The 27015-nt window shown below is 58.5% G+C and overlaps 3 protein-coding genes across 13 annotated transcripts in view; 2 read left to right on the top strand and 1 right to left on the bottom strand.

Moving 5' to 3' along the window:
- The window catches only part of RUBCN (rubicon autophagy regulator), a 32373-nt gene extending 18603 nt beyond the window's left edge, over positions 1-13770 (top strand). For 6 of the 8 annotated variants that reach the window (XM_040612576.1, XM_040612571.1, XM_040612572.1 and 3 more), the window contains 14 exons: positions 1061-1156; positions 1332-1447; positions 1934-2135; positions 2498-2599; positions 3325-3399; positions 6111-6171; positions 7176-7308; positions 7636-7781; positions 8131-8195; positions 8765-9003; positions 9398-9459; positions 9654-9807; positions 10144-10237; positions 11130-13770. In XM_040612576.1, the coding sequence (XP_040468510.1) occupies positions 1061-1156; positions 1332-1447; positions 1934-2135; positions 2498-2599; positions 3325-3399; positions 6111-6171; positions 7176-7308; positions 7636-7781; positions 8131-8195; positions 8765-9003; positions 9398-9459; positions 9654-9807; positions 10144-10237; positions 11130-11293 (1709 nt within the window). In that variant the 3' untranslated portion in view covers positions 11294-13770. The remainder of the gene's footprint in view (positions 1-1060; positions 1157-1331; positions 1448-1933; positions 2136-2497; positions 2600-3324; positions 3400-6110; positions 6172-7175; positions 7309-7635; positions 7782-8130; positions 8196-8764; positions 9004-9397; positions 9460-9653; positions 9808-10143; positions 10238-11129) is intronic. The other 2 variants (XM_040612573.1, XM_040612575.1) reach the window with 1 other exon arrangement.
- Positions 13771-13871: 101 nt separating this feature from the next.
- On the bottom strand, positions 13872-18013 carry LOC121096552 (deoxyribodipyrimidine photo-lyase-like). The gene is made up of 10 exons (XM_040612579.1): positions 17980-18013; positions 17533-17815; positions 17202-17347; positions 16870-17052; positions 16530-16688; positions 15995-16193; positions 15741-15893; positions 15341-15462; positions 15082-15241; positions 13872-14885 (listed from the first exon to the last, which is right to left on the bottom strand). Exons 2-10 carry the CDS (start codon positions 17762-17764, stop codon positions 14731-14733), a joined length of 1509 nt encoding a protein of 502 aa, XP_040468513.1. The 5' UTR covers positions 17765-17815; positions 17980-18013; the 3' UTR covers positions 13872-14730.
- Positions 18014-18112: 99 nt separating this feature from the next.
- On the top strand, positions 18113-25000 carry LOC121096991 (mucin-2-like). 4 transcript variants are annotated; one of them, XM_040613681.1, is made up of 6 exons: positions 18113-18423; positions 19508-20166; positions 22821-23249; positions 23428-23544; positions 23860-23945; positions 24189-25000. In XM_040613681.1, exons 3-6 carry the CDS (start codon positions 22883-22885, stop codon positions 24261-24263), a joined length of 645 nt encoding a protein of 214 aa, XP_040469615.1. In that variant the 5' UTR covers positions 18113-18423; positions 19508-20166; positions 22821-22882; the 3' UTR covers positions 24264-25000. The 4 variants fall into 4 exon arrangements, with proteins under 4 accessions (XP_040469615.1, XP_040469616.1, XP_040469612.1 ...); XM_040613682.1 differs by lacking the exon at positions 18113-18423 and having other exon boundaries at positions 19253-20166; XM_040613678.1 differs by lacking the exons at positions 18113-18423; positions 19508-20166 and adding an exon at positions 20569-21634.
- Positions 25001-27015: the final 2015 nt, after the last annotated feature.

Below are 27015 nucleotides of genomic sequence, written 5' to 3'. Positions count from 1 at the left end.
GCAGGATACCCTGTCAGGCTGCAGCAACCAGCTGCGAGAGCCTCCCACCCCGATGGGTCTGTCAACCAGCCTGTGGGGTGGGTTGGTCCCAAACCCCATCCTGATGGCTGCTGCTTCATGGTCTTGGCAGGGGGGTGCTGGTTCTGGTGAGCTCAAGAGCCTCCAGCTACCTCAGGGTTAGGGCACAAAGCTGGTAGCAAAGAGGAGCAGGAGGCTGAGAGGAGAGGGTTGCCCTGTTGTGGTTGGGATGTCAGCCAATGTCTGCACCACATCCACACACATGTTCCTGTTCCGCTCCAGTCAGGGTGTTTTCTGTCTCCTTCAGCAGTCCTCCGTCACCCAGCTGCTCTGTCCAGGTGCTCCCTGGGGCCATGGCTCTCTGGAGGGCACCATCCCTTGTTGCTCTCTGGTCAGGCCAGCTCCTGGCAGTTCCTGCCGGCTCAGCCTGGCAGGGAGTTGCACCACAGCGTGTTCGTGGGGCAGAGTCCTGCCCACAGCTGTGTAGGTCACCTTGAGCACTGCAGCCCAGGCTCCAGGGTTGTGTGTGGGGAGTCCTGGCTTCTAGTTGAGCAAGGGCATGTCCTTCACATGCCTCCTTCTGCTGTTGTCCAGGCTGCTTTTCAGGGCTGGGAGCCCCGCAGATCCCTCAGCTGCTCAGGTTTCCCCTTGTCTCCTAACTGTCTGGCCTGGGAGATAGCTCTTCCCTCTGAGATGCTCCAGCAGGAAGATGGGGCTGGCAGAAGTGCTTGCTGGAGCCTGTTTGTCCCCCAGCTCTGCTAGGGGTAAAGAGAGGAAGGCCTGGGACTTGACTGCTCTGTGGCTCTCACGAGCTTCTCTCCTTCTTTCCCCTTCTCCTCCTCTGCAATGCCTTTCTAGTTTTGTCCCCTCCTGGGCTTGCCCTCAGCCATGGCATGGAGCAGGAAGATGTCCCTGTGTTTCCCATCCATTTGTGCTGCCCATGTGATGCTGAGCCCCTTTCATTTCACTGTGTGCAATGGCTGGGTGCCTCCAGGATACTGGTTGGTTACTGACACACAAATGGTGTTGTGTTTCCTTCCAGAGTCCCATGACGATCCAGGTGGAGGGAGAGGGCCAGTCTCTGCTTCCACCCAGAGCAGTGAACTGAGCACACGCAGCTCCCTTTACATAGAGTACGGTGAGTACAGCCAGCCTCAGCAGGGATACTCGCTTCTGGTCAGGCTCCTCCATCGGCTGTGGTGCCTCAGCTTCTGGCACCTACTTGAGGGATGCTGGTTGGGCACTGGCAGGGCTGGTTAGCATGGGGATAGCAGCAGGTCCCTCCCTCATACATTTCTCTCTTGCTTTTCTAGACTCTGGACAGTACCTGAGCTCTGGGGAAGGGATGTTCAGAAGACCCTCAGAAGGGCAGTCCCTCATCAGCTACCTCTCTGAGCAGGACTTTGGCAGCTGTGCAGACCTGGAGAAGGTGAGGGAGGCAGCAGCAGCCTGTGTGCATTAGAGAACATATTTTACTGCAGGTTCAGCGATATTTCCCGCCATGGGGAGCATAATCCGATAGTATTTTCTCCTACAGAGCTGTGCACAGAACTCCAGGGCTGAGTTCCTCTGGTGTTTGGCAGCTGATATCTGCCCATCCAGCATGTGCACAGCAGATCTGCAACGTGTTAGAGCTCCTCAGGGACACGTGCTGACTCCCCAGAGTGGACGTGTTGCACGTCCCCTTTGTAGGTTGCCCCTTGTGTTTTGTGAGTATTCTGGTGCCCAAGGAAGCTTTAGTTTTTAGGTCCTCGTAGAAGAGTCAGGTTTTGTGGTATCAACAGGGCTTAAGGTATTTCTGCTGCCCTCCATGAGTAATAAGCTCTTTGCTGTCACAGGTGGGGAACAAGATTTTACCAAGTCCTTCCTAGTTTCTCTGTGTACAGCCTTGAATGCTTATGCTTTTGTCTTGCAGGAGAATGCGCACTTCAGCATCTCAGAGTCCCTGATCGCTGCCATTGAGCTGATGAAATGCAACATGATGAGCCGGCAGCTGGAGGAGGAGGAGGAAGACAGCGACAAGGAGATCCAGGAGCTTAAACAAAAGATTCGCATTCGGCGTCAGCAGATCCGCACGAGACACCTGTTTCCTACCTGCCAGGAGATGGGCTCAGACAGTGGGTGATGTTTTGGGCTCACCAGCTAGTGGGTTTTCCGTCTGTTGCCTGTCCTTATAGCACCCTGCCTTCCTGCCCGTTCATGGGAAACAATCATACCGCTACCAAGGTGCTGCAGAGATTTGTGAAGCTCTGCTGCTATTGGAGCCCATAATGGGTCTGATACTGTACATGATAACATTTGTGTGCTGTTGGCACTGAGTTATGGAAGGTAATTTCATTTTGAACCCACAGTGTCTTCCATTCTTGATCTCCATCCCTCCCTGCCCTGGCCATACCTGTCTATCAACTTCTGCCTTAGCTCTCAGTGACCCTTCAGACCACTTTCATTGATGGCCTGGCTGTGTTGGTGTTTCTCCCAGGTCTCATGGCAACAGACAGCGGGTCCCAGTTCAGCTCCCACGGCTCCATGCGGCTCTCTGACTCCGGCTCCACGGAGGATGTGGAAGAGTACGAGATCCGAGGTAGGAGGGGATGACTGTGGTGGCTTCTTGCATAGAGACAGACTTCTCGGTGTGGTTGTGTTGAGGTCAGTCCCACTGAAGAAGAGCATGTCCCTCTGGCCTTCAGGATGGCTTTTCCCAAACATATGGCTGAATTCTGAGCATGAGCAGAGCAACCAGTTTCCCTCATGTGCTGGCATGACTTTCCTTCAAAATCCTTTGTAACCCTCTAGCATTCAGTGCCTCCGGCTGGTAGGTGGTTTCCATGTCATTGCCTGGCCCGCGTAGCGGCTGTCACAGCTAGAGGGAGGTGGGAGAGCTGCCATCCTGCTGTCCTCCTCCCCAGGCAGAAGGAGCCATAGCTCTGACCACTTACCTCTTGGGTGGCTAAGCTTGCCACCCACGGGAGACCTGTCTGGGTCCCTGGGTGTCCCTTTCCTTCAGAGCCTTGTTCATCCTCCAAGGTGGATGACTTCTCAGCAGTACCTCCATCTCACTGACTTTAAAAAGAAGATGGAGCAGTCCCATCTCCAGCTATAAACTTCTTGCCTCTTGACTGTTGATAGCAAAGTGCTCCTTTCAGTCCTGAGGGCTAGATTTTGGGCTCAGCTTTGAAGCCCACAGAGGGGCGTGTGAATTCAGTTCTGGACTTCTCTCATGCGAGTGCTGCTCTTGTATTATGCCCTTTCTCTTTGGCCTGGCCAAGGCACTGAAGTCAACTGTTTTGTCATCACCGTGTTATACAGATGGTAACGATGGATCTAACCTGATTCAAATGTCCAAGAACGGCCTCTCAGTGTCAATGGCTTCCTTGTTCTCAGGTAGTACCCCGCAGTGCTCCCCTGTGGCACGCGTGCGTGTGTGTGCAAGGTGTGTGTGTGTGTGCACGTGCACACTTCTCAGAAATCTGCCTGACGTGGGAACCGTGAACAGCATCATCCAGATGTCAGCAAGGAGAGCCGGGGCAGGATGGCACGGCAGGATGGAGCAGGGAGGAGGCAGAGGAGCTCTGCCATGGGCTCCATCCCCTGGGGTGTTTTGCCATGCAGTATTTCGGACGTTTCAAACGTGCTTGCTGTGGTGAAGAACTGTCTTGCCTAGAGCAGGGCTCGGCAGGGCGATGGCACAGCTTTGTGGCTGTGTAGCTGCTGGAGGCTGAGCCTGGGCTGGATAAGCACAGTCCCCTACAGTGTGGGACCAGGTCTCCATCCCAGGTGCCTTGGGGAGCGTTACCCGGCTTGGCTTGGTGGAGCTGGCATGCCATAGCCCTGATTTGAACCACAGCCAACCCTTTCCGTGCTGCTCAGACTTGACTTGGAGAAGAATGCTTCCAGAAGGAAGTCCTGGAGGGAGAAGTAGTGAGAGCAGACAGGGCACAGGCAGTTTGTTCACGCTGGAGGCCCTGGGGACGGGGATCACGTGGAGCCAGGTCTTACTTAGGTTTTTTATTGTTTACAGTACTACTAGATAATCCTTCTGGTTTGCTGGCTGCATTTAAATAACTCTCACGTGCTCCCTGTTTGCTTTAGCAAGGGAACAGCCTACATGGCTGTGGCTGATCTCTCCTGTCAGGTGTTCAGTGCCAACGTGTTGCTCCTGCCAAAACGCTGGTGCTCAGAGCTTCCCGGCCAGCGCGGCTGTGTCCTGTGTTTACGTCCCGGGGGGTTCATCCTGGCCTGAAGCTGGCATACAGGGACTGAGGTGATGTCCCTGGGTTTGGGGGCTGTTCACGAGCCTCCTGGGGACTATCCCAGCGGTGATAGCATTGGCAGCAGAGGCGTTTTGGGCAGCTAACAAGGCTTTTGGGGAGTGCCTGCAGTTAAGGTTGGGAAGCAAGCAGTGGCAGGATCCCAGTGCTACCCTCTGCAGGAGCCTATGGTCAAATGTGGCTCCCTCTGCCATCCTGGAGACGATGCCACTGCCTGAGCATGCCAGCTCTACCTCCTTATAACACTTGGCCCACCTGTGCTGCTTGTGCCCCACTGTTCGCTCATGTTCACTGTAGTCTAGGACCATGCGGCACCTTCCTGCACAAAGCCAAAGGCACCAGAGCGTGGCAGGTGTGTCTGGCCAGTGCCCTGTGTGGTCAGGAGGCTATGTTTGCCTAAATTCCCTGTTTTCTGCAGCTAGAAGTCCATTTGCATGATGTAGATATGTGGGTTTCTTAGCATAAGGCTGCTTTACTCTGCCTGTTTTACCAGTGGATGTCAAACAAGGAGGCTCAAGCATCCATCCTGAACTCCAAAGTGTGAGTTTGTAAATTGTCAGGCAGGATTGGGACTTGCTCCCCTTGCTGCCAGGACAGTCCTGTTCTTCCTAGGGGAGCTGATGTCTCACGGGGCAGCACTGTTTGCTCAGCCGGGCTGTGATTCCCTTGGCTTCAGCATGTAGTTGGTACCTGGCTGGGATCGGGTGGGCTCTGTGTGGGTCCATGCAGCTGACCTGCTTGGAGTGGAGGAGCAGGGATCCTGAACTGTGCATCTCCTAGCCAGGCGCTGGACCAGTGGGTCAGAGGGAGCTGCAAGCCCGTGTTTGGGGGTAGAGTGGTCACTGCAGACCCTGTTCCTAGAGCTCCCCAGAGGTACAAAACAGGAGACCTGTTGGGCTGAAGGTTGGCCTCTCTTGTGTCTTGACCTGTAGTACTTTCCCCTTGCACACTCTCCTTCCCTTTTCTGGGAGTCTGTCAGCAGTGAAGTAGGATTTCTGCCTGCCTCGTACTGCTGGAAGAGTCTCCCATTCCAGGGTCCTTCCACCGCTGAGATGAACTACTGGCTTAACCTGCCAGAGTGAAAGAAAGATGAGTGATGGAGGTACCATGGATACTGTCCAGTACCTGAGGCTGGCACCAAGGAGGGATGTGGGGCAGCCCAGGGCTGTTGGGGAGATGATGGAGGGAGCAGCACCCCAGTCTCCTGCACCTTGTCTTGGACCCGTCCCTTCGTGGGAGATGGGTCTATTGCCTCTGCAGAGGGCTGGCCCCTGTGGCTGCTGGCCTACTCTCTGCATGGATGCTGACGTGTCTCTGGAGTGCTGGGCTTAGGCTGCCAGCCCCAGCTGTGCAGTCGCTGACAAGCTGTGGCATGGCCACCGTCTGGTTTTACAGGTTGCAGTCAAATAGAAGAGCTGTGCGTCCCGTCACTAATCCCTTGTAGCACCTGTACTGTGTGTAAAGAGCCACTAAACCTTCTTGCTAACCTTGCTGTCCTGCCCTCCTAGCTCCTGTGTGCATACTGTTTCAGGCCATGCCACTGCTAGGACTTGGTGTATGACCTGTACCAGGATCCACTTGTCTCCCCCAAACCCCAGGCTCACTGTTCTCACAGCATCCCACCGTGTCCTTCCATTGTAACTCTGACAGGTAACTGATTAGACTGCACCTCTCCTTGCTGCTCAGTGCCACTTGGTAGAAGCTGATGCTGTAGTTCACGTGCTTTTGAACAGTTTGATGAGTTTTATTGTAACGCTTTGGTTTGATATTAGTTTATCCACCTGCCCTGCCCCATCTGCTCCACCTTCTCTGTTTGTGATTCAGATGCAGACATCAAGAGGAATCCAGACTCCAGCAGGAAGTCCTTTCTCTCCTCAGAGTCCATGTACGTCTTCATCTCATGGAGAGACATCTTGGTACCAAGTTCCCCTTCCTGCCCAACTCTGCTCTTCCATGTGCATCAGCTCTGTTTTGCACTGGAGTGGACATCCCTCCCTCCCTCACTCCCTCCCTTCACTTAGCAGTGGGGCACTGGGTCCTAGTCTCAAATTTGGGAAGCAGCACCTGGGATGATCAGGATAGTCACATGAGTTTGGTATGATATGGACTGGTGTCAGGAGAGACGCCCATAGTTCCCAGTAGGTAAGAGGCTGGGGAGAGAATCTGGACAACCTGGAGCACCTGGACTGGCTGCTCACTTGCTGCTGGTTCTGAGCCTCCGACGCTTCCCCACTGAGCTGGGATGGCCTGTTAGACTACATGGTGCTGCCACCTTCTCCCCAGCCCCAGTGCAGTGCTGTGACCCAGAGGTGGAAGCGCTGACACACGGCGATGCTCACAAACCCTCTGTGCAGTGCAGCAGCAGCTTCAGCGTGAAGTGCCCAGTCCTTCTCCAGTACTGGCCTGGGGTGGAGAGGTGGGGGCTGTGGGGAGGTGAGTCACAACGTGTTTTAAGCACAGCTGCTGTGTTAATGCGCTGAAAGCAAACCCCCTCGGGGATGCAGAGACCCCTCTGCTCACTGGGTGAGATAGAAAGCTGTGTCTGTGCTTAGCAGCCTCTTGCGTAGGGTTGTACTGGGGGAGCAGTTACTTCTGGCTTGTACAGACACTGGCTCTCACTTTGCAGCTTCTCCTGCAAACAGGCACAGGTTTTAAGTACGGGATTTTGCTTGCCTTTCTAAACAGTTGTGCCATTAACCAGCTTTGCTTGGGGGCAGCTGCAAAGACAGAAATCAGTCATGTATATCAATTTTAAACCTGCGTAGCAGTGCAGAAATAAAGTACCAGAGTTGAAGAGAGCATCTTCAGTTTGAGCTGGGACCAGCATCAGGGGTTGTGAGGAGGGCACAGGTGTGAGAGCTGCTACTAACAACTCCTTGTTCTGTCTAGATCCCACTCTTCCCTCAATTCCAACTCAGCAGAGGCTGTGGCGATGGGCTTGCTGAAGCAGTTTGAGGGCATGCAGCTCCCGGCTGCCTCTGAATTGGAGTGGCTGGTCCCTGAGCACGACGCCCCACAGAAGGTAGGGGTGTGAGTCCTCAGTCAAGGATTGCACCCAAACCCCTGGCTTCAGCCACCTGCCAAAGGGCTTTGCTAGTCCTCGTGATCCTTTTGTGGAGCTGGAGGAGCGGTTTTGTCTGGGCTCTGGAGATGGGTGCAGCTGAGTGGGGGGGCTCTGCCACCACAACCTCCTGCAGCGGAGTGCCCATCCCTGGGGACGTCCCTTCTCCAGCCCCAATTCTGCTGGAGCAGCAGCTTCATGCCTGTTGCAGGTTTCTGGCAAGCCTGCTGGGTGCATTGCCTTTGCGGTACCACGCAGGGATCTGACCCTCTTGCCTGCCATTCCCAGCTCCTGCCCATCCCTGACTCTCTGCCCATCTCTCCCGACGATGGAGAACACGCTGACATTTACAAGCTGAGGATTCGAGTGCGTGGAAACCTGGAGTGGGCCCCACCACGACCACAGATTATCTTCAATGTTCACCCAGCCCCAACGTAAGGACTTGCATGGCCAAAGGCTCTCTGGGGACCTGCCCTTTCCAACCCTTTTCCGCCAACACAAAGGATGATTATCCTCTCCTTCCCGCTTGACTGCCAATGCTCCCCTGATTTGAGCCTTGCAAATTGAGGGTGTTCACCACTGGTAGCTGGTGCTATGAGATGGAGCCAGTCTGCAGTGAGTTCCTTTGGTGTGCACCAGGGCACACCAGGGCTTTTCCCCTTGGATTTGTTGTGCACACCTAAGTGGCAAAGCATGTGGCCATCTCTGCCATCCAGACTGGTCCTGTAGTGCCAGGTGCTGTCAGGGCTGGACTCATGCGTGTTGCCTTCTGTCTTTGAGCAGGAGGAAGGTGGCCGTGGCTAAGCAGAATTACCGGTGTGCAGGCTGTGGCATTCGGACTGATCCTGGTAAGTGCTGGGACCCTGAGCCCTGGTTGGAGAGGGAGGAAGAACCTGTGAACAAGTGGGAAGATGCAGTGGGTGGGTGGTGGCGGAGCTCAGCACAGGGTCACAGGGGAGGTGGTATGCTGCCTTTGCCAGCTCTGCCTGCACATGCGTGTGCATCGCCCGCAGAGGAGCCTTCTCCAGGTTGTCACAGGGCTGGTAGAAGCAAAGAGCAGCCAGCCTGTCCTTAGGAGGGCATTTCAGATGTTGACTCTTCTAAGGCAAAGTCATCTGTTGGGGTCTTAAAGCTCCCAGCAGGTTTTGCTGTGTGTACAGCTGCAGAGCTCTTTGACCAGCTGTCTTTCCTGAATGTGTGGGTAGATGTGGCTGCATGAGACTGGACTGTGGTCCCAAATGCTTTTGCAGTCAGCAGGGGTGCTTGCAGACCCCAGCAACTCTGGGGCTGGAGGAGGTACCAGCGAGGCAGATGGCCTTGATTTTTGGAAATGCTGAGGAATGTTGGGAGTCCCAGTATGTGGTTGGGTAGAGCACGTGTCTCGGCTGACCTCTCTTGTCTGCTTGGGTTTGGCCAGATTACATCAAGCGACTGCGCTACTGTGAGTACCTGGGGAAGTATTTTTGCCAGTGCTGCCACGAGAACGCACAGACAGTCATCCCCAGCCGCATCCTGCGCAAGTGGGACTTCAGCAAGTACTACGTGAGCAACTTCTCTAAAGACCTGCTGAGCAAGATCTGGAGTGACCCGCTCTTCAATGTGCAGGATATCAATCCTGCCCTGTACCGGAAAGTGAAGTCTCTTAACCAAGTGTGGGTAAGACCCTTTCCATGCCGTCCTGAGTGTGGTTTGGGTGAGGTAGGTGGCTGCCAATTGTAAACCATATTCCAGGGAAGCTGGGGAGAAGCAGGTATTTCAGTTTTTGAGGCTTAAAACCTCAGCACTATGGGTTTCCATCCACCTCCTGTTCTTTGGCCAGTAATGCAGGAATTTCAAAAGGAATTTCTGCCTGGTGTCCAGCTGGGCTTTACTGTATTTCCCGGAGCAGTGGTTGCGCCTGCTTTGCCCTGCATGGTGTAAACACTTCAGAAGCAGGGGAGCAGCAGCTGAGAAGCAGCAGTGGTTTCACCAGCGTAGGAAACTGGGCAGAGCTGCTTGGCCAAGGAACACGTTCTGTTTATTGATTCTTGTGTTCCCCCTTCCTCTCCAGCTGCTGCGAATCCAGCTTTTCCACATGAAGAACATGTTTAAGACGTGCCGGCTAGCTAAAGAGTGAGTCCTGGGCTGTGAGATGAAGCCGTTTCATTGTCCTGGTTCTGTCCCATGACAATTTGGGATATGTGCAGCCTGTGCAATGAGCAACGGGGGGAGAAGGGAGTGGAGGAGGGGGGAAAGCAGAAACAGTGGAGAGAAGGGAGTTCAATGGAGTCGCCTTCCTCTGAGCTCTGGTTTCTCTGTCCTTGCAGCCTCCTAGATGCTTTCGATGCAGTACCTGGCCACTTGACGGAGGATTTGCACCTCTACTCGCTGAGCGACCTCAGTGCCACAAAGAAAGGGGACTTGGTGCCTCGACTGACGGAGCTCCTGAAGGCAGGCAGCCTGCACGTTGAGAAGTGCATGGTAAGACCTCCCTCGCCTGCCTCCTGCATGGCTCCACACGCTTGGGGAGCAGGCTTTGCTGCAAAGATAACTGATGGGGAGGCCTTTGACATGCAGGGAAGCCATCATATTAACTGATTCAATGCTAATTGTTCTTGCCTGCTCCACAGAGCTCCTACGTAGCCCGTATGGCCATTCCCTCACCCCTGACACGTGTTGATTCTGTCTTGCTGTGCTCCGTGCTGGGGAAGGGCTGTTCTGCATGGTTAGAGCCAGGCTCTGTCCTGCTGCCCTGCCCTGCTTGCTGGGGAAATGAGGAGCGTTTAGCTGCTTGTTCCTCACCTTTTCTCCTTCCAGCTGTGCCAAGCCAAGGGCTTCATCTGCGAGTTCTGCCAGAATGAGGGCGACATCATCTTCCCCTTTGAGCTCAACAAGTGCAAGACATGTGAAGGTGAGATGCTGAGGAGAAACAGGTAGGGGACAGACCCTGGGGCCATGAAGGTCAGCTTCCAGTTTCAGTGGCATTTGTGCTAGCAAGAGTTACAGAGCCAGAGCCAGCCAGACCAGAGTGCCTCTGTGCATGGCCTGTCTCTGCATCATGTTATCACAGCAGCAGATCAGCATTTTAACAGTGTTTGGCCAGAGCTGCTGGCACGGTGGAGCATGTAGGTCCCTTCCTGACCATGCTGTGTGCTGTCTGCCCCAGCAGCTGCGGGCAGTCGGGTTGTGACCACAGCAAGTGGGTGTCTGGGAGCCCTGGCTTCCCTTCTGCTGTGGTTACAGGGCAGGCTGCAGCCTGCATGCATGTCCCCTGCCCCTGCTTGGATGGCTGGAGCTGACCTTGTGGAGCAGAGGGAGCCTGAAGGCTTTGTCCCTGTGCCCTTCCTGCCTGCCAGGACATCCCTTCAGGAGTCATCCTTGAGAACGCCCAGTACTAATGGCCAAGCAGAGCTTGTCCCTGCAGCTTGAGACTAGCCTCTGAACTAGCTTGAAAAGGTTCCTGACAACAGGCAAGCTTTGGCGTGGCAGGTGCAGTGCCAGAGAAAACTTGGGGCAGTGACTCCACTGTTTCCTTGGAGAATCGGGGAAGTTTGGGGAGGGACCTTGTGTGGAGCAGGAAACCTTGCACCTGTGTTCCCAAAGGCTTTGCAAGCCAGTGCAGGGACCCTGACTTGTTGCTGCTTCCAGAACAGTGCTGGACCCTCACTTCTGGTGCTTGTTCTGCCATGGCTTTGGTTTGAAATGTCCTCCTGGACAAGCCTGGAGCAGCCCTGCCCAGGGTGCAGGGCATCAGGCAGTCTGTGTCAGCCTTTGGCAGCCCTCAGCAATGTTCTTCCCTGCAGAGTGCAAAGCCTGCTACCACAAATCCTGCTTCAAATCCACCCGCTGTCCCCGTTGCGAGCGGCTTCAAGCCCGGAGAGAGCTGCTGGCCAAGCAGAGCATGGAGTCTTACATCTCAGACTACGAAGATGAGCTGGAGCAGCCGGAGATGGTGGCAGCCACATGAGCAAGTTGCAGTGGAGGAGCAGATTGTGGGTTTATTTACATGCATGGCCTTTGTCACCAGAAACTGAGCCACATGGACTGGAGATGAGGAGGACTATCGAGGCCTGGAGCGCTATCTTGAAGGGATCTGGTTTTTTCCCCATGCGGTAGTGCTGGGCTGGGGAAGGGGTGTCTCCCATCGCCCAGGTCTGCTCCAGGTACTACTCACGCTCTCCAATGCCTTTGCTTGGGGAAAGGTGGCTGCTCCTGCCTGTCCTGCAGGCAAAACAGGAGCCTTTTCCAAGCATTTGTTCATGCTGGACCAGGCAGGGCTGTGCTGCCTGTTCCCATGCCCTGCTTCCTGGCAGGGTCCCCTGTGGGGTCAGTACTTTCTGCTCATCAGCTGTATACTAGGAAGCTCTGCCCACATCTGCTCCTTGGAGGGGGGAGTCAGCTCTCCGAGTCCTCCGATCCCCTGTCCTGCTGCTGAGGGTTGTGTGCGTGGAAGGTGGGGGGGGGTTTGGGGTTGGTTGTGCATTTAACAGCTCCCTTTCTCACATCTGCCTTGGGACACTGCCAGAGAGCAGTTGCTCTCGCTCCAGGATCAAAGCAGAGGAGGTGGCAGTGGTGAAAACGCCAGATTTCTGCCTCACTTCTCCATGCTGTCTGTGCTGAGCTGCTTTCCCTGCCCTCCACCCGCAGCCTGTGCTGCAGAGGCGCGTTGCCCCTGCTGCAGCCGCACAAGGACTGGTGTTGCTGGGGTTTTGGTGGAGGCAGATCCCCACAGCTAGGGGATGCAGTAAGCGAGACTTCCAACCCTGCTTCCTCCTTATGCTGCCGGTCTGCCTTCCTGGGGGGCACATGTGCTCCTCTAGGGGTGACATGGGACCTCACTCTGGTGGCACCGCAACCTGCCTTCTGTGCAGCTGCCTTCTGCCCAAGACCCGTTGGGATGCAGGTGAAGAGCCAGCCCTCTGACCACATCCCCCGAGCCTCTGTCTCAGTTTGTTCTTTTAGGTTGGGTTTTTGTTTTTTAATCTGCTGGATTTGGTTTTATTTTTTTTTACGCAGTTGTTTGTATTTTTAACTGTGTTCCCCCCCACCTCCAGGGAGGTGCTGCTTGAAATGCCTCTTTAAGGGATATGCGATCTGCTTGGGGCTCACTGGTATAAAACCCCCCGGGGCTGTCCTGCTCCTGGCTGCTCACCCCTGGATGGAGCTGGCATTTGCAGGGTGTCTGCTCGCCCAGTGGATCTCCCACTGGCCCTGGGAGAGGGGTCCCTGAGCCAGGCAAAGCCTCGCGGCAGGGTGGCCAGGCAGCCTGCTTGCAGTGGGGGTGCCTGGGCTAGAGGGGCTTGGCAGCTGGGGTGCTCCAAAGGGTTGGTCCCTTGCTGACGCAGAGCTGCCTGCCACAACCAACGGCTCTGCGGGTCGGACCCAGCGGTACCAGGTGAGCTCTGCGCTCTGCGGCTAGCAGTCAGCCAAGGAGGTGCCTCTGCATCGCAGGGGGATACCTTAGCCCACGGCACAGGTGAGTGTCCTGCACCACTTTAGCATGGGTGGGATGTGGGGTGGCGGTGGGGTGTTTGGACGGACAGTGTGGCTTGTGTACGTGCAAGAAGTGTGTCGAGGGTCTGGGGAGCAATACACTGGCAGAAGGCATCTAGGGGCGCTGGCTCTTTCAGCACGTACCCTGGCTTGGGGCTGGGATGTGACCCCTCGTAGGCTGTCCCTGGTGGGGTGGCAGGATTGGGGAGGGGGCCAGAGGCTGGGACCAGGAGAGGTGGCCGTGGGGCCCGGCTGGGGAGGGTGGCTGCAAGCCTCACTGCTGGGGGCCAGGCTGCTGCCTGGCAGCATCTCTCCCATGTTTGCAGCATCCTGACAAAGCCAGGTCTAGCCCAGGAAAGGGCGCTCAGCTCCCTACTTGCTCCCTTGGGTTTTTTTTGCTGCCTCTTGTCCTGCTTCTGCTTATTTTCCCCAGGGGAGCGGCTGTTCTGCTCACTTGCTGTCTCTGCAAGCCCTGGGGCTGCCAGACACCGCAGACACTCTTGTGCCTGTCCCCAACCCCAAGCCAAGCCCTCCTGCTGCTGCCCTGAGTTGACACCCCCTTCCCTGGAGCCGCCTCAGCATCACACCTCCATCCACCCTGTTTTGTTTGAAGCACTTTAATGTCATGGGACAGCAGCTGAGTGGCTGCCTGCATCCCTTTCTAGAAGCACTGAGTACATTTAGAGAAGAGGGAAGGGTTATTTGTGGTTTCCACCCTCCGCCGTGGACTTTATCTGGCAGCAGCGAGACTTGCAAACCTGGTGGAGGTCTCCAGGGCAGGGTTGTGCCCAGCAGTGCCACTGCTGCCCAGCACTGACCACTACGAGTGACACTGGAACTGGCCAAGGCTCCTTTGTAAGGGAGAGCGAGGGGCTGCCCCGGCTGTCAGCTGGGGACTATTGCACAGCATAGCAACAAAAATGCCGTCCCTAATAAACTAAGTTAATAAGGGGCCTGGTTGGCTTGTGGCATCATTTCAGGTGGGGTAATAGTGTGTATCCCCCGCCTTGGGGTCAATGCTGCAGGGGCTGCTGGCCCTTGGGGCAGGGGGGAAGCAGGATGCACTAACTGATGGCAGTGGGCAGTGGGGGGACAGCTTGCGCAAGTGGTGATGCATCGCCAGGTGTCACTGGGAGCGGGTTGTTGTCACCACCCCTTGACTAATCCCTCTGGTTTGGGGCCTCCCCCTGCAAACTGCCCATGGGACTCGGGCAGGAGGTACAAGCCACTGAGTAGGGGGCTCCCTGTAAAGTCTGTCTTTGCTGCTGGCAGGGGCCCAGGGGCATGGCCTTGGCTGCCCCGTCCCTGCTGGCATCCCTGTCCTACACAGCCCGGCTCTCCCCTTGCAGAAGCTCATGCGTCGCTCCATAAACACCATAGACACAGGAGATAAAACTGTAAACTTTAAAACAACTGTTGAAGGATGCATGTGTGAGCGCAGCACAGCATGGAGCGAAGCAGGGCTTCCCTCCGGGCAGCATGGCATAGGGACCCAGCTTTTGGGGGGGGGTTTCCGCAGAAAACCCCTGCTGAGCCTAAATCTAAGTTGCACTTCACAGCAGCAACAGCAACTTGAGCTTACTCCTGAGCATGGTGGCTGTGGAGGAGGTTTCTGGCAGGCATGGGCACGCTGAGGATGGGCTCTCACAGCTGTTAAGGAAGCCATGGCAGCAGGCGGGCCCTGCACAGCCCTGTGGGGCTCCAGCAGCTTCCCCGGTGCGGCAGCTCGAGTAGGGGGTGATGGCAGAGAAAAGACCTACAGAACCCTGGGACTTGCTGTTACAGCGAGCCTGGCAGCAGCACCTGGCGCAATGCCTGGCCAGCACGTAAAGTGCGAGCTGGCATCTTTGCAGGGGCATGTCTGCCTCTAGCATAGAGGGACATGAGCAATCTCAAGGCACACTCTGTCCATCACTGGGAGCATGTGGGGGGGGCGTAGCGACGCTCAAACTGGCCCACGTCGAACTTGCGCTTGCAGCCAGCGTAGTTCATGTAGCGGATCTTCCCGAAGATGGCCCGCTCTGCCCAGCCCTGGTCGTGTATGCCACAGATGGACCAGAGGCAGCCTGGTGGGCATGGGGACAGAGTGTCAGCTCTCCCTCTTGCTCAGAGGCATCCAGAGAGCGGGTGGGATGTGGGTGCAAAGCAGGATGGGCTGGAGCATGGGCTGGGTTGTCTGCAGAGAGCCCTCACCCCCCAGCACCGTGGCCATGACCATCAGAGATCAGACACCCCACCCCCTGTGCCCATCCCGCAACTTGCCTACGTATCCATTGGGATCCCTCCCGTCCAGTTCATAGCGGTCATTGAGGTAGATGGCAAACTGAAGGGCCTCCTCGGGGGAGCGGGTCCACTCCAGGATCTTCTTGGCCCAGTACATCCGCAGGAAGCCATGCATCTTGCCCTCCCGGACCATCTGGAGCTGGGGGAAAGGGACAGCCGCAGGGGTCAGTCCATGCCAGCTCGCCTCTGCCCCTCGGGAAAAGGCTCAGTGTGTTGTGGGAGAGATGCCGGGCACTACCTGGGCAGCATTCCAGAGGGGATCATGTGTGGCCCCCTGCTCCAGCTCCTGCAGCTTGTAGAGAAAAGGCCTCTTGTCTTTGGCGTGGAGCTTCAGGGTGGTTTGCGCCCAGTCATAGGCACCTGCGAGCAAGATGATGATGAGCAATGCTGAGCAACCCACTTCTGCAGGGTCCTGAAGAAGGGATGGAGAACTGGGCTGCTGAGGGCACCATACCCTGGAGGCACCAGCCTTGAAGAGGGCATCTGCCAGCTCCTGTCCTACCTCTAGAAGGTATATAATGATGGCACATTAGTGCCCCCACAGCCCCTCCCCTAGCAGAAAAGGGATTGCCAAGTTGGAGTGACCTGTTGGGTACCCGCCCAGCCCCCAGCATTGGCCACCCGACCTGAGATGCTACCTTGCACGCTGTCGTAGTTCTCATTGTAGTAGCAAAAGTTTTCAGCCAGCTCCCGCCGCACCACAGCCTCCTCCACAAATGCATCTACTGACTCCTTGTACTTGTCCCGATGCTTCTGCACCTCCAGGATCGCTCGTTGGGTGGAAACCTGGCCTGGGGACGTGGAGAGGGAGCAAGTTAGGCTGCAGGTCCAAGCCACCAAGTAAGTCAACCTGCTTGGTCCTGCTGAAGAGTGGGAAGCCTGGGATGCTCACCAAAGTGGAACCATGGGGACAGGTTGCTGAGCGCTGCCTTGTTGGGGTCGTTCCGGTGGGAGCTGAAGGATTTCAGCCGCTCTGTGATGAAGGACTGCAGCACAGCCAGCCCTGCAGTTGTGCCAGGGGTTGCCCACTCCACCTCCTTCACGGTGCGGTCCACCTGCAAGCTGGAATAACAGGCCTCCCAAGCGATGGGCTGGGTGGCAACCAAGCAGCATGAGTATGTCTGCAGATGCTTTTCAGCCCAGGGCTGCTCTGAGTGGGGACATCTAGGGGACAAAACGACCAGCAAGTCCCCAGCTCATACCAGCCTTCTTTTCCTAACCATCCTTGCATGGCAGGGATGTGAGAACTGAATGAACAAGGTGGGAACATCCCTTCCCTAGGTCATCCCCATCTCCACGGCACCTGTGCATGACCTTAGGCAGGTCACTGTCCCAATCCCCTGCCATCCCCTCCCAGGATCATGAAGCAGCTGTGAAACACTTTGGGACTGGCCATGAGTGAGTGTGGAGCTGTCTCTTGCTGGTACCTCTGCCGGGCAGGAGGGGGGATATGGGTGACGAATAACAGGGGGGAACTCGGTGAGGAACTCGGTGAGCTGAGCATGGATCTTGCCCCGGATGGTCCTGGCGCTGTACTCCTGCTTGGGGGAGGTGACCCAGCAGGGCACAATGTTGTGGGCATCAACCTGGCAAGCAAAGATGCGGAGGAGGGTGTGAGCAGGATAAGCAAATGGTACCAAATACATGAAACAATTACTCCCTGTTTGGGTCACTGCAGCACATCTCTGCAGGCATGAAATGCAGGAGACAACTTTCTCCCACATCTTACTAGCCCGAGTTTTCCCTTTCCAGAGTGTGGGCACCCACCTGCGCAAACGGCACATCCTCCGGCAAACGCTCCCTGACGTCCTCCACCCACTGCCGGGAGAGGCGGAGGGGGCAGAAATCTGTCACCAGCCCACCCACGCCGTGCTCCACCACAAACACGGGCAGCACGTCCTTGGCATAGCCCAGCAGCAAGTGGAAGGGGATGTTCAGCTCTGCACACTCCTGCAGCAAGGGGCAAAGGGCTATGCAATGGTTCATGCCTCTGCAGACCCCATCCCACCACCATCTGCTGAAGGGATGGGATTCTGCCCCCCTCCTTCCCCAGGAGCCCTGTCCCACTCCCAGTGTGGACATCCCTGCAGTGGCTGTACCTCGGCCACCTCCTGCAGGCCCCTCAGCATGAAACCGTAGTGGCGGATGGTGGCATCCAGGAATTTGGGCACCAGGCAGAAGCAGACGTGCAGAGGCAGCTCCTGTTTGAGGGCCAGGCGCTGGGCATAGAGGAAAGCCCAGTTATCTGCGGAGAAAGCACATGGGACAGTGTTGGGGGGATGTTTGCTGAGGGGATGGAGACATGGTTTCCCAAGAGGAATCCCCTCCAGTCCCCCCGCTGAGGGGGGACCAGCTGCGAGGCCCCCTGTGGGAAGCAGCCAAGGCTTTTGCCACCCATGGGAGCTCCACACAAACCCAGCTGGTTTGTACCTTGCAGCCGCTGGTCCCGGGACATCCAGTAAAGGATGCACCGAGCGTTCTCCTTCAGGTCCGAGCCCTGCGAGACGAGGCGAACACGCTTCTTGTTGTACTTGAACTCTCTCACGGACGGGGCCGCCCTCCGCCTGGCCTCCTGCACCGCCTCCTCTTCCTCCTTCTTCCTCCGAGACACGCCTGGCAGCTCCGTGCCCTCGGCCTTTCGCTTCCTTTGCCCCCGCGGCATCCTTAGGCTTGCCCGGGCCAGCACCCGGAGCAGCGTGGCTGCCTGCGGCCACTGAGAAGGGAAACGGGACCAGGTCGTTCCCGGTGCCTTGCCCATCCCGGTTCCCGCTGCTCCCCCAGAGCCCGGGGGATGCCGGTGCCCTGGTCCCGCTCCCAGTGCCCTGCCCATCCCGGTACCCGGGGATGCCGGTACCCACCCCGGTCCCCCATCTCTACCTGGTGACCACGCGGCCCTCCGGGTGTTACACAAGCCGGGGGCGGGGCTAAAGGGCGTGGTCTTTGGAGAAGGGGCGTGGCGTCAGGACCTGGCACCGCCCACACACACTGCGGGGCCGATGCTGCGCCGACGTCGCCGGCGCGCCCCTGGGCGCGCCGGGGACATCGGCGCGGCACCGGCCCCCGGGAAGGGGGTGGCAGTGCCCGCCGGTGCCTCCCCTCCCTGCCCCCGGGAACAAGGAAGCGGCTCCGGTCACCTTCAGCCGTCACTCGGCAGCGTAGTTCCTTGCTGGCACCATCCCCTCGCCCTGCGTCCCCGGGTGCAGGGTCCTGTCTCCAGGCGCGGAGTAGGGGTGCTGGCTCTGGATATGGCCGGGCAGAGAGGAGAGCTGCTCCTGCCCCTGCTGCTGCTGCTGAGCCTTGCTGTGCCGGATCTCACGCTGGGTAAGGGCTGAGCTGGATGCAGTGCTGTCTGTGGAGCTGGCGCTGAGTGGGGAGCATCGTTCCCCAGGGTGGTGGGTGACCCCGTAGTGGCTTCACCCACAGAGGTGAGACACTGTGGGTGCTCTTTACTCTCTGACATCTCAGCCCTATCCCAGCGAGCAAACAGGGCTGTGCTTTGCAACGCAGGAGCGACAAGCTTGCCTTGATTTCTTTTGCCTCTCATGTGTGTCTCTGTCTGGGCAGAGAAGACCATGGTCCCAGCTGGACCCCCGTACTGAATACTGGTCCCTCTTGGGCTCATTGCCTTTGCTATGACCTGCCCAGCAGCGCCAAACAGCCCTGCCCAGATGACAGCATCACCAGAATGTCATGGGCCTGCAAAACTGCAAATGCTGTCCCGATGTTTGCACTCAACACAAAGCAAGAGCAGTGTTGAGTTGAGCACAAGGAATAAACCTGAGGCTTGTACCTCTTGGAAGCCTTAAGCCACAAATGTAGGTCCCCTCCTGTGTACCTCAGCCCACTGTGGAGCCTTCGTGGGTTGCAGCACGTCTCTAACGACTTGCCCTGAGCTGCAAGCTGGGCTTTGTTCCTCTGTGGGGCTGGTTCCCCCATTGCCATTATTTACACCCGGCGCTATCAGTTCCTGACTATCTGCAGCAGAGGGGTTTGTGTAAACTGCTGCTGCTGCAGTTCCCGCCTGTCTCACGGTCACCAGTTCCTGCACGGCTCTTCCCGTCGGACGGGTTTGTCTGACTTCCTCCAGGGATCGGTAAAGGTGGGGAACTGGGTCTTAGCACTGGTGCCTACAGGAGTTTCTGCCCTGAGACCAGGGATGCCCATGGCTTGTTCCCGCTTTGTCAGGCTGGAGGGTTTATGTGGCTGCCTTGCTGATGATCACGTTATGGTTCAGGACACCCATGGGCTTGTTCCATGCAGGATGGTGCATCCCCACTCCTGATAATCCATGGCTGACGCATAGCTTGGGGAGCTCATGGTGGTGGTGATGCTGCACCATGCCCAGCACAGCCACAGTCTCAGGCCTTCACCACCAGCCTTGTGTGCCTCACCCACCTGTTTGCAGGGACCACAACCACAGATGTGACACTCACCGCATCCCCGAATCTCCCCACCTCCTCAACACCCAGAGAGACCATGGCGCTGCTGCCCACCACAGACACCACCCCTCCCTCCAGCCCTGAAGCCTCCACCCCAAAGGCACCGATGGACGCCCTCACCGCCAGCCCTGCTACGCCCGGGGGGGAGCAGCCTGGCACCCTCCAGCACCAGCACCCCACAGGCGAGGGGCAGCAGAGCCCCCAGCCCTGCCGCCACTGTGGCGCAGCCTGACCCCACCCCAACAGAGCTGGGGCTCGCCCCCGGCACCCCAGCTCCAACCGCCGTGGCCATGACACCCAGCTGTGCTGAGGCCGCCATCGTCCTGTCCGTGGGGAGGAGCGCGGCCCTGGCTGCCAGCTGGCCGGGGGGTGAAACAGGCCCGCTGCCCCCCGCCACCCCCGCTCCCCTCCCCTCCGCCTGGCTGGGCACCGGCACTGCCCACGGGCCAGCAGTGGCCACACCGCTCGGCAACGCTTCCCCCGGGACCGGCAGCGCCGCTTCTCCCACCGCACCGACGCTGACACCGACAGCCACTTCGGCCGAGCCCTTGACGACCCCGTCAGACACCGGCCCCCCCCCCCGCCACCAGCCCGACGGCACCCGGGACCCCCAGCGCCGCTGCGGGTGAGTGCAGCCCGGCCGCCGGCAGGCCAGGGGCAGGAGCAGGGTGACAAGTCCCCACGGGTGTCCCTGCTCCCGCCGCGCTCCCGGCTTCCCCGCCCCAGCCCGCGGCCCGGCCCCGAGCCCCAGCGTGCGGCGGCTGCCCCAGCACCGGGCTCTGCGCCCGGCGGGGGGGTCCCGGGCCGCGGCGGGGCCCACGCAGGGCGGGGCTGGGCCGGGGAGGGGCGGGGCCGGGGCGGGGCTCCCGGGGGCGGGGCCTCGGGGGGCCTAGGCTGTGGGCGTGTACCCCAGGAGTGTGACTGTACCCCATCAGTGAGACTGCACCCCGGCAGTGTGACTGTACCCCATCCCGGCAGTGCTCCTTGTGGGGCACCTGTGTCCCAGCAGTGTGACTGTGTCCTGGTGGCTGTCCCAGGAGCATTTACCCTGGGGCTGCAGCTGTACCCTGGTGTCAGCCCCCTCCGTGTACCTGAACTGGGTAGGGAGAGTGTCCCTGGCTGTGCATGTGCTTCCGATGTCCCCGTACCCTGGTAGAGCAACTGTATCCTGACAGAGTACCTGTACCCTGGCCTAATGCCTACAGTGTGAGACACCCCAGCAGGGTTCCTGCACCCTGGTGACACCCTCAGTGCGCCTGTGCCGTGGCAGTGCCCTAGTGTACTTGCACAGCAGCAGGGTGGCTGTGCCCTGCATGCCTGTCTGCCTGCGGAGCGCCTGTGCCCTGGCCCAGTGCCTGCAGGCATCTCCGACTGGTCTTGTCCCTGACCCTGAGAAGAAGGAAGCGGCTCCAGCTGTCAGTGGTGTGCTTCAGCCGTGACATGCCGGGACACGGGGAAGTGATGCCTGTACAGACAGCCCAGGGGACAAACCCTCAGCCCGGAGCACGCCCTTCCTGAGCGTCGTCGCCTGTTCTCGGCCAGTTCCTCACGCTCGCTCGGGCAGAGCGGGCTGTTGTGTCCCGAGGGCGTTGGTGGTGGGAGCCACCACCGAACATCGCCCCTGTGGCGGGGCACAGGGACAGTCCCAGGCAGTCTGGCTGCTTCCCTGGACTTTTTTCCATGGTCGCCATCCCCTGAGCAGGCAGAGGACGGCAGGGTCCCCAGCTGCAGGGACCCGGTCTGCTGCAGTGGTGGCCTGGGCAGCCTGCCCTGCCCAGTGCTCGTGGCTGCTCTGAGTCCAGCCACGCAGCTGATGCCTGCTTGGCATTGCACCCATCCCTGGGAGTGTCCGTGTTGGGTGGAATCCTCCGCTTCGCTGCCAACACCTGGGGAGTAAAAGGACCCACCTGGATGCTCTTCCTCTGCCGGGCAAAGGAGTCCCAGGAACCCCAGTGCTGGGCTGTGGGGAGCGCTCAGAGCAGTGCCTGCGGCGGGGGTATCGGCTCCCACCCACCCAGATATGGCCAGGCAGGGAGGGGGGCTGCTCTTGCCCCTGCTGCTGCTGAGCCTCGCCGTGCTGCACCTCATGCTGGGTAAGGGCTAAGCGGGATGTGATGCTCTCCGTGGGGTGGGTAGCGGGCGGGGAGCATCGTTCCCCAGGGTGGTGGGGTGCTTTGCCCACAGCAGGCGCCTGTGGGGTCCAGGGGGTAAAACACTGTGGGTGCTGTTTGCTGTTTGCTAAAAGGGAAGCTGAGGTGGACTTACAGCTGCTCCTTTGTGTGAGGATGAGACCCTTCAGTGCAGACACCTACCTGGGCATGGGCTGGGATCAGGCTTTTGTCCTTCCCCACACTGTTATTTAACTCGCTGCCGCCTGCAGCTGCTCAGGAAGAGAGAGGCTGCTGGGGGTTTTGGGAGTTTCTGGTGGGGCTGGCTGAAAGCAGACAGTGACTCATGGCTCGGTTCTCCATCCCTATGTGAGCAAAGCCCCACATTCACCGGGCTTGTGCTGGGATCACCTGGGAATCCAGCCTGGCATCTCCAAGCCACCACCTCGCAGGCACCCCTTGACCGAGGCCTGGGCAGCCAGGCTGTTCAGTATGCCCTTTTGGAGGGGGTTAGAGATGCTTGGGCTTCCCCAGGGACAGCATGCTGCCCTGGCATGGGGTCTGTGAGGGCAGAGAGGATGCCCTCCTGCACCCTTCAACCCCCCTGCAGAGCCTTCGTGGGTTGCAGCACGTCTCTAACGACTTGCCCTGAGCTGCAAGCTGGGCTTTGTTCCTCTGTGGGGCTGGTTCCCCCATTGCCATTATTTACACCCGGCGCTATCAGTTCCTGACTATCTGCAGCAGAGGGGTTTGTGTAAACTGCTGCTGCTGCAGTTCCCGCCTGTCTCACGGTCACCAGTTCCTGCACGGCTCTTCCCGTCGGACGGGTTTGTCTGACTTCCTCCAGGGATCGGTGAAGGTGGAGGACTGGGTCTTAGCACTGGTGCCTACAGGAGTTTCTGCCCTGAGACCAGGGATGCCCATGGCTTGTTCCCGCTTTGTCAGGCTGGAGGGTTTACCTTGCTGCCTTGCTGATGCCAGTTCAGGGAATCCACAAGTTTGATCCCTGCAGGACGGTGAATCCCCACTCCCAGTGCTCCAGAGCTGATGCACACAGTTCTGAGTCCCTTGGGGAGCTTGTGGTGTTGATGCTGCACCATGCCCAGCACAGCCACGGTCTCAGCCTTTCACTGCCAGCCCTTGTGCACCTTGTTCTCCAACCTCTTTACAGGGACCACTGTCACGGATGTGACAGCAACCGTGTCCCTGACTCTCCCTACCTCCCTGACACCTATGGAGACCTCACCACTGCTGCCCACCACCGACTCCACCGCTGCAGCCACCCTCCCTCCCTCCAGCCCTGAAACAGGAGCCTCCACCCTGCAGAGATCCAGCACATCCCTGGGGACTGGCAGCACCTCACCTCCCACCATGCCTCCTCCCACTGGACCAGCACCAACAGCTGCTTCAGCCGAGCCCTTGACAACGCTGGCAGATACCATGGCCACCCCTGCTATCAGCACAGGGGTCCCTGGGAGCAACCCCACTCCCAGCCGACCAGCTGGGACCACATCCAGGAACACCTTTGACACCTCCAGCCACACTGTGGGGCTGACCTCAGGTACCCTAACATTATCTGAGACTCCCAGCACAGCCACAGGTGGGTGCAGCTGTGGCACATCTGGAAGACAGGGGTGTGGTTAGGGTGGCAAATCTCCACAGGGATGCTGGGCATGTACTCGGGTAGCTTCGTGTAGTTGGTTTCATTTAGGATCCTGGGAGTAGGAGCATCCCGCACCTGTCTGCAGGCAGAGCTAACGTAATGCTGTTTTGCCCAGGCACAGAGCCCTCTTCCCCCACCACCAGCTCAACCCAGATCCCAGAGGTTACGCCCAGCACCCCTGCAGACCTGTCAGTGATGACATCCTCCTGCCCCACTGCCACATCCAACACCAGTAAGTGCAGTGCCCTGTGGGCATCGTTACCACCCCAGAACTGGTGGCTTTGGGCTTCCAGGGGCCAGTGCAGGGGGTCCTGGAGCCCCGCTGCTTTTGCGGTGCCCTCAATACGGAGGCACTGATGCTCTGTGGGATGTGTGGTTTGCTGTACAGGTGGGGAGGTGTTTTCCTGACAGTGTAGGGTGTCCATGACATGATTAACCTGGCAGGAGGTCACCTGTCTGTGACAGTGATCTGGGGAGAGATAGCTAGATCCTTTGGTGCAGCCCAAGGTTCAAGGGCAATAACCACAGCCACATTTTTTGTCCCTAGGTGCATCACACCTCTTTCTGTCACTGCGTCTAATGGTCCCCCAGAACCTGGAGAACACCATGGTGCAGGAGCTGGTGTTGTCCAAGGTGAGGTGTGCCGGGAGGGGATGCCACTTTGCATCTGCCAGCCACGCTCCAGCCAGCAGGGGAGGGGGTCAGGCAGTGGGAGGGGAATGGCTGCGTATTGCATTGAATGTCACCCAGAGCACTTTCAGGTGAAGGGAAGACCCTCCGCTGGCTGCTGTGGTCCAGGAGCAGGCCCCTCCTAGGTGGGGAGCAGGGGTAGGAGACCCCCTCCTGCACCGTTTGACACCTGTCCTCTCCCCGCAGCTCCGTGGGAACCTGCTGACAACATTCCCATGCGCCGGCCTGGCGGTGGAGTGGCGAGGGAAGAGGAGGACCTGACCACCGCTGCTCGCCCAGCTGGCACCTGCATGGACTTGCCAGCCTTCTGCTCCCAGCTCCCTGCTCCGTGGTAGTGCAGCCCTTCAGTGTAACTGGTGCAGCTCCCCTTGAACCTGGGACCTCCCGTCCTTCCCTGCACATCCCCAGAGGACCCCCAGTGCCCCCTCCCCCCGTAGGCTGGGGTGCCCCTGCCCCTTCCCACAGCCTGTCTAGAGCCTGAGCCCTCCCACCACCCTCCACCAGACTTGGCTTCTGTGGTGGACTCCCTCTGCGCCAAGCTTTGCCAGTGAGCTGGGCTTTTACAGTTGGGACTGAGCTGGCTCAGCCATGGAAGCCACCCTGGGGACCGACAGGTGAGAGAAAGGAGACCTGGAGCCCCCAGTATTGCTGTGCCCAGGGCACTTGGGGGCTTGGTGATGATGACCTCCAAGGATTTGCAACCTGGGGAGGCTGTGGTGCCTGAGGTCTTCAAGAGATGCTCCATGGCTCCTTCACATCCAGGGCAGGCCAAGATGGAGCCTGGGGTGGCTCTGGGAAGGAGGCAGGAGAGGAAAAGAGTCCCTCTTTCCCACCTGAGCCCCATCCCAGGGCCAGCCAAGGTCCTGAGCCCTGCAGTGCGGAGGGCGAGTGGACCCAGAGCCCAGCACACGGGCTCTCCCTGGCTCGCCCGCAGTATTGCTGACAGAGGAGCACACCCATGCCAACACAGGCTGGGCAGTAAAAGGAAATTCCACGTTTTCCATGGCAAAGATGATGACTTCTTTTTTTCCAAGTTGCCTTCCCCAGTTTTCAGCTTCACTGTCTAGCGGAGGTACCAGCAAGGAAAACCAGCTGAGTCCCAAAAGCTTCGCGGGGGAGAGACAGGCTCCAGGCTGTCCCCTCCTGGCAGGGGCTGCTGCAGAGGTTGCCGAGGATGGCTTGGCACCCTGAGAGGCTGGGGGTCCCCACTTTGGTGCTCTCTAACCCATGACACCCCATGGCTGCCAGGTCAGCTGTGTGCACCATCAGGCCGTGGAAATCCCGTGGGCTGTACTCCTTCCCTGTTTTTTTCCAGTCCCCAGCTAGGGAGACGGCCGCAGCATCTGTCCTCCTGCAGCAAAGTCATTTATTAACTGATTAATTAGCCAGATAAAATCCAACTGAAGCAATTATTAGCCTAAGCAAGTCACCTCGCCGGGAGATTGAAAACTGAAATAACTAGCAGAATAGCTGTGGTGCTTGTCAGGGGTTGTTTTTGGCTGATCCCCGCTCCTCAGGGGCAGCCTGCGCCGCACTGGCATGGGACATGGGGAGGGCTGGGAGGAGGCACATGGGGCTGTGGGATGCCAAACCTGGGGATGGTTCCTGGGCTCCCCAAGTTGTCACCCAGCTGGGAAGGAGCCAGCAGCCCGACAGGATGGGGAAAGGCACCCTGGGATCACCTGGCTGCCTGCCGGCTCGCAGGGGCTGGCAGAGGCTGGGCTGGGGCTCGAGGCTGAGTCCAGGCAGCTCATCGGGATACTCCCATTTGGGATGTCCCTTACAGCCCAGGGTTGCCCCTTTGCTCTCTATAAGGCTGCCTGGCTTTTGGGGGCTTGTTGGAGCCGCTGACACCAAGAGGGGTCCCTTGGCACCCAGGCAGGGAGCGGGGAGCGGGGCGAAGCCTGCCGGAAGGGGTCCCCGCGCTGGATGCCTGACGGGGCACTGGGAAAGAAATCCTCGTGCTCTGCCTACGCCATGGATCTGGGCCAAGAGTCCTCCCACACTGCATCCCACTGGGCTGTTTTCTCCGGCTGTTGAATCCATAACTTCAGACCCCAGGACATGGCCGGGGGCCAAGACCAGGGTAATGGAGCCAAACTGCGTCACAAAGGGAGGAAAAGGTCCTGAAGTGCCGGGATGAAAAGGTGACCGGGGCACTCACTGTCCCCTGCTGGCACAGCTGCCTTCCACCGTTATTGTGGTCAGGGGGTGGTGGGGGGAGGAGATACTCTGGTCCCACTGAGCCCCTCTGCCCCCAGCCTGGGAGCAAGAAGAGGGGCACGGTGAAGGGATGTGGCTGTCATGGGGATGGTGGGTGCTGCATGTGTACCGGCGACATGGAGCTCTGACAAGCTCCTGACACTGCCCATGCTCTCCATGCTTGCCATCCCTGATGATGCTGGCCACCACCTTCACCCCATGGCTGCTTGCCTGCCAAGGACACCAACCAGAGGGCCCTGAGAGGTTGGGTCCAGGTCCCGCTGCTTTCCCAGCCCATAAATCATTTCTCAGCTTCTTCACTGTAACTTGCTCCCATCCATCAGCATTGTCCAAAGGAGCAGACCCTCATCCAGCAGGACTGTCACCTTTGGAGGGCCCACCAGCGTCATGGGGCACATGTTTCAAGTACCTTGTGACTCAGGTCTCCCTTCCAGTGTCCCCCTCCCCTTCACGCCTGCGGTGGCTGTAGCCTGGCTCCCACTGTCCAGCAGGAGGGTGTTGCAAGCTGGCTTGTCAAGTCATCCAGAACCTGTGTGGTTGATGGATAACCAGGTTCCCTCCGCCACCACCCCTAAGCCCTCTCCAAATGCCCTTGCCAGAAGGCCAGACTGGTGCTGGTAGGTAATGCTGAGTTCTCCGCAGGGCTGGAACAACCAGCCCATTAATTCCAGGAAGGCTGATAAGGCACCGTGCTGGGCTGTGCCAGATGGTGTAGAGCTCCCAGACGCTGGGATTCATGGCACTGCCCTCCTGCTGCGGGCTCCTGAGGGGCTCCATGCCCATGCAATGC

Source organism: Falco naumanni, chromosome 13, assembly GCF_017639655.2.
Source record: "Falco naumanni isolate bFalNau1 chromosome 13, bFalNau1.pat, whole genome shotgun sequence".
NCBI classification, from domain to species: domain Eukaryota; kingdom Metazoa; phylum Chordata; class Aves; order Falconiformes; family Falconidae; genus Falco; species Falco naumanni.
The sequence above is the reverse complement of the archived record's forward strand: the minus strand, read 5'-3'. Positions and strand labels throughout refer to the sequence as shown.

Excerpts from the sequence above, each read along its gene's own strand:
- LOC121096991 (XM_040613678.1), top strand. The coding sequence starts at position 21,562 with ATGGCCAGGCAGGGAGGGGGGCTGCTCTTGCCCCTGCTGCTGCTGAGC. Across the intron at positions 21,635-22,820 it reads CGTGCTGCACCTCATGCTGG|GGACCACTGTCACGGATGTG; the intron begins GTAAGGGCTAAG and ends ACCTCTTTACAG. Across the intron at positions 23,946-24,188 it reads AGGAGCTGGTGTTGTCCAAG|CTCCGTGGGAACCTGCTGAC; the intron begins GTGAGGTGTGCC and ends CTCTCCCCGCAG.
- LOC121096552 (XM_040612579.1), bottom strand. The coding sequence starts at position 17,764 with ATGCCGCGGGGGCAAAGGAAGCGAAAGGCCGAGGGCACGGAGCTGCCA. Across the intron at positions 17,348-17,532 it reads CCGGGACCAGCGGCTGCAAG|ATAACTGGGCTTTCCTCTAT; the intron begins GTACAAACCAGC and ends CTTTCTCCGCAG. Across the intron at positions 16,194-16,529 it reads CCCCCTCCTGCCCGGCAGAG|CCCATCGCTTGGGAGGCCTG; the intron begins GTACCAGCAAGA and ends GTTGCCACCCAG.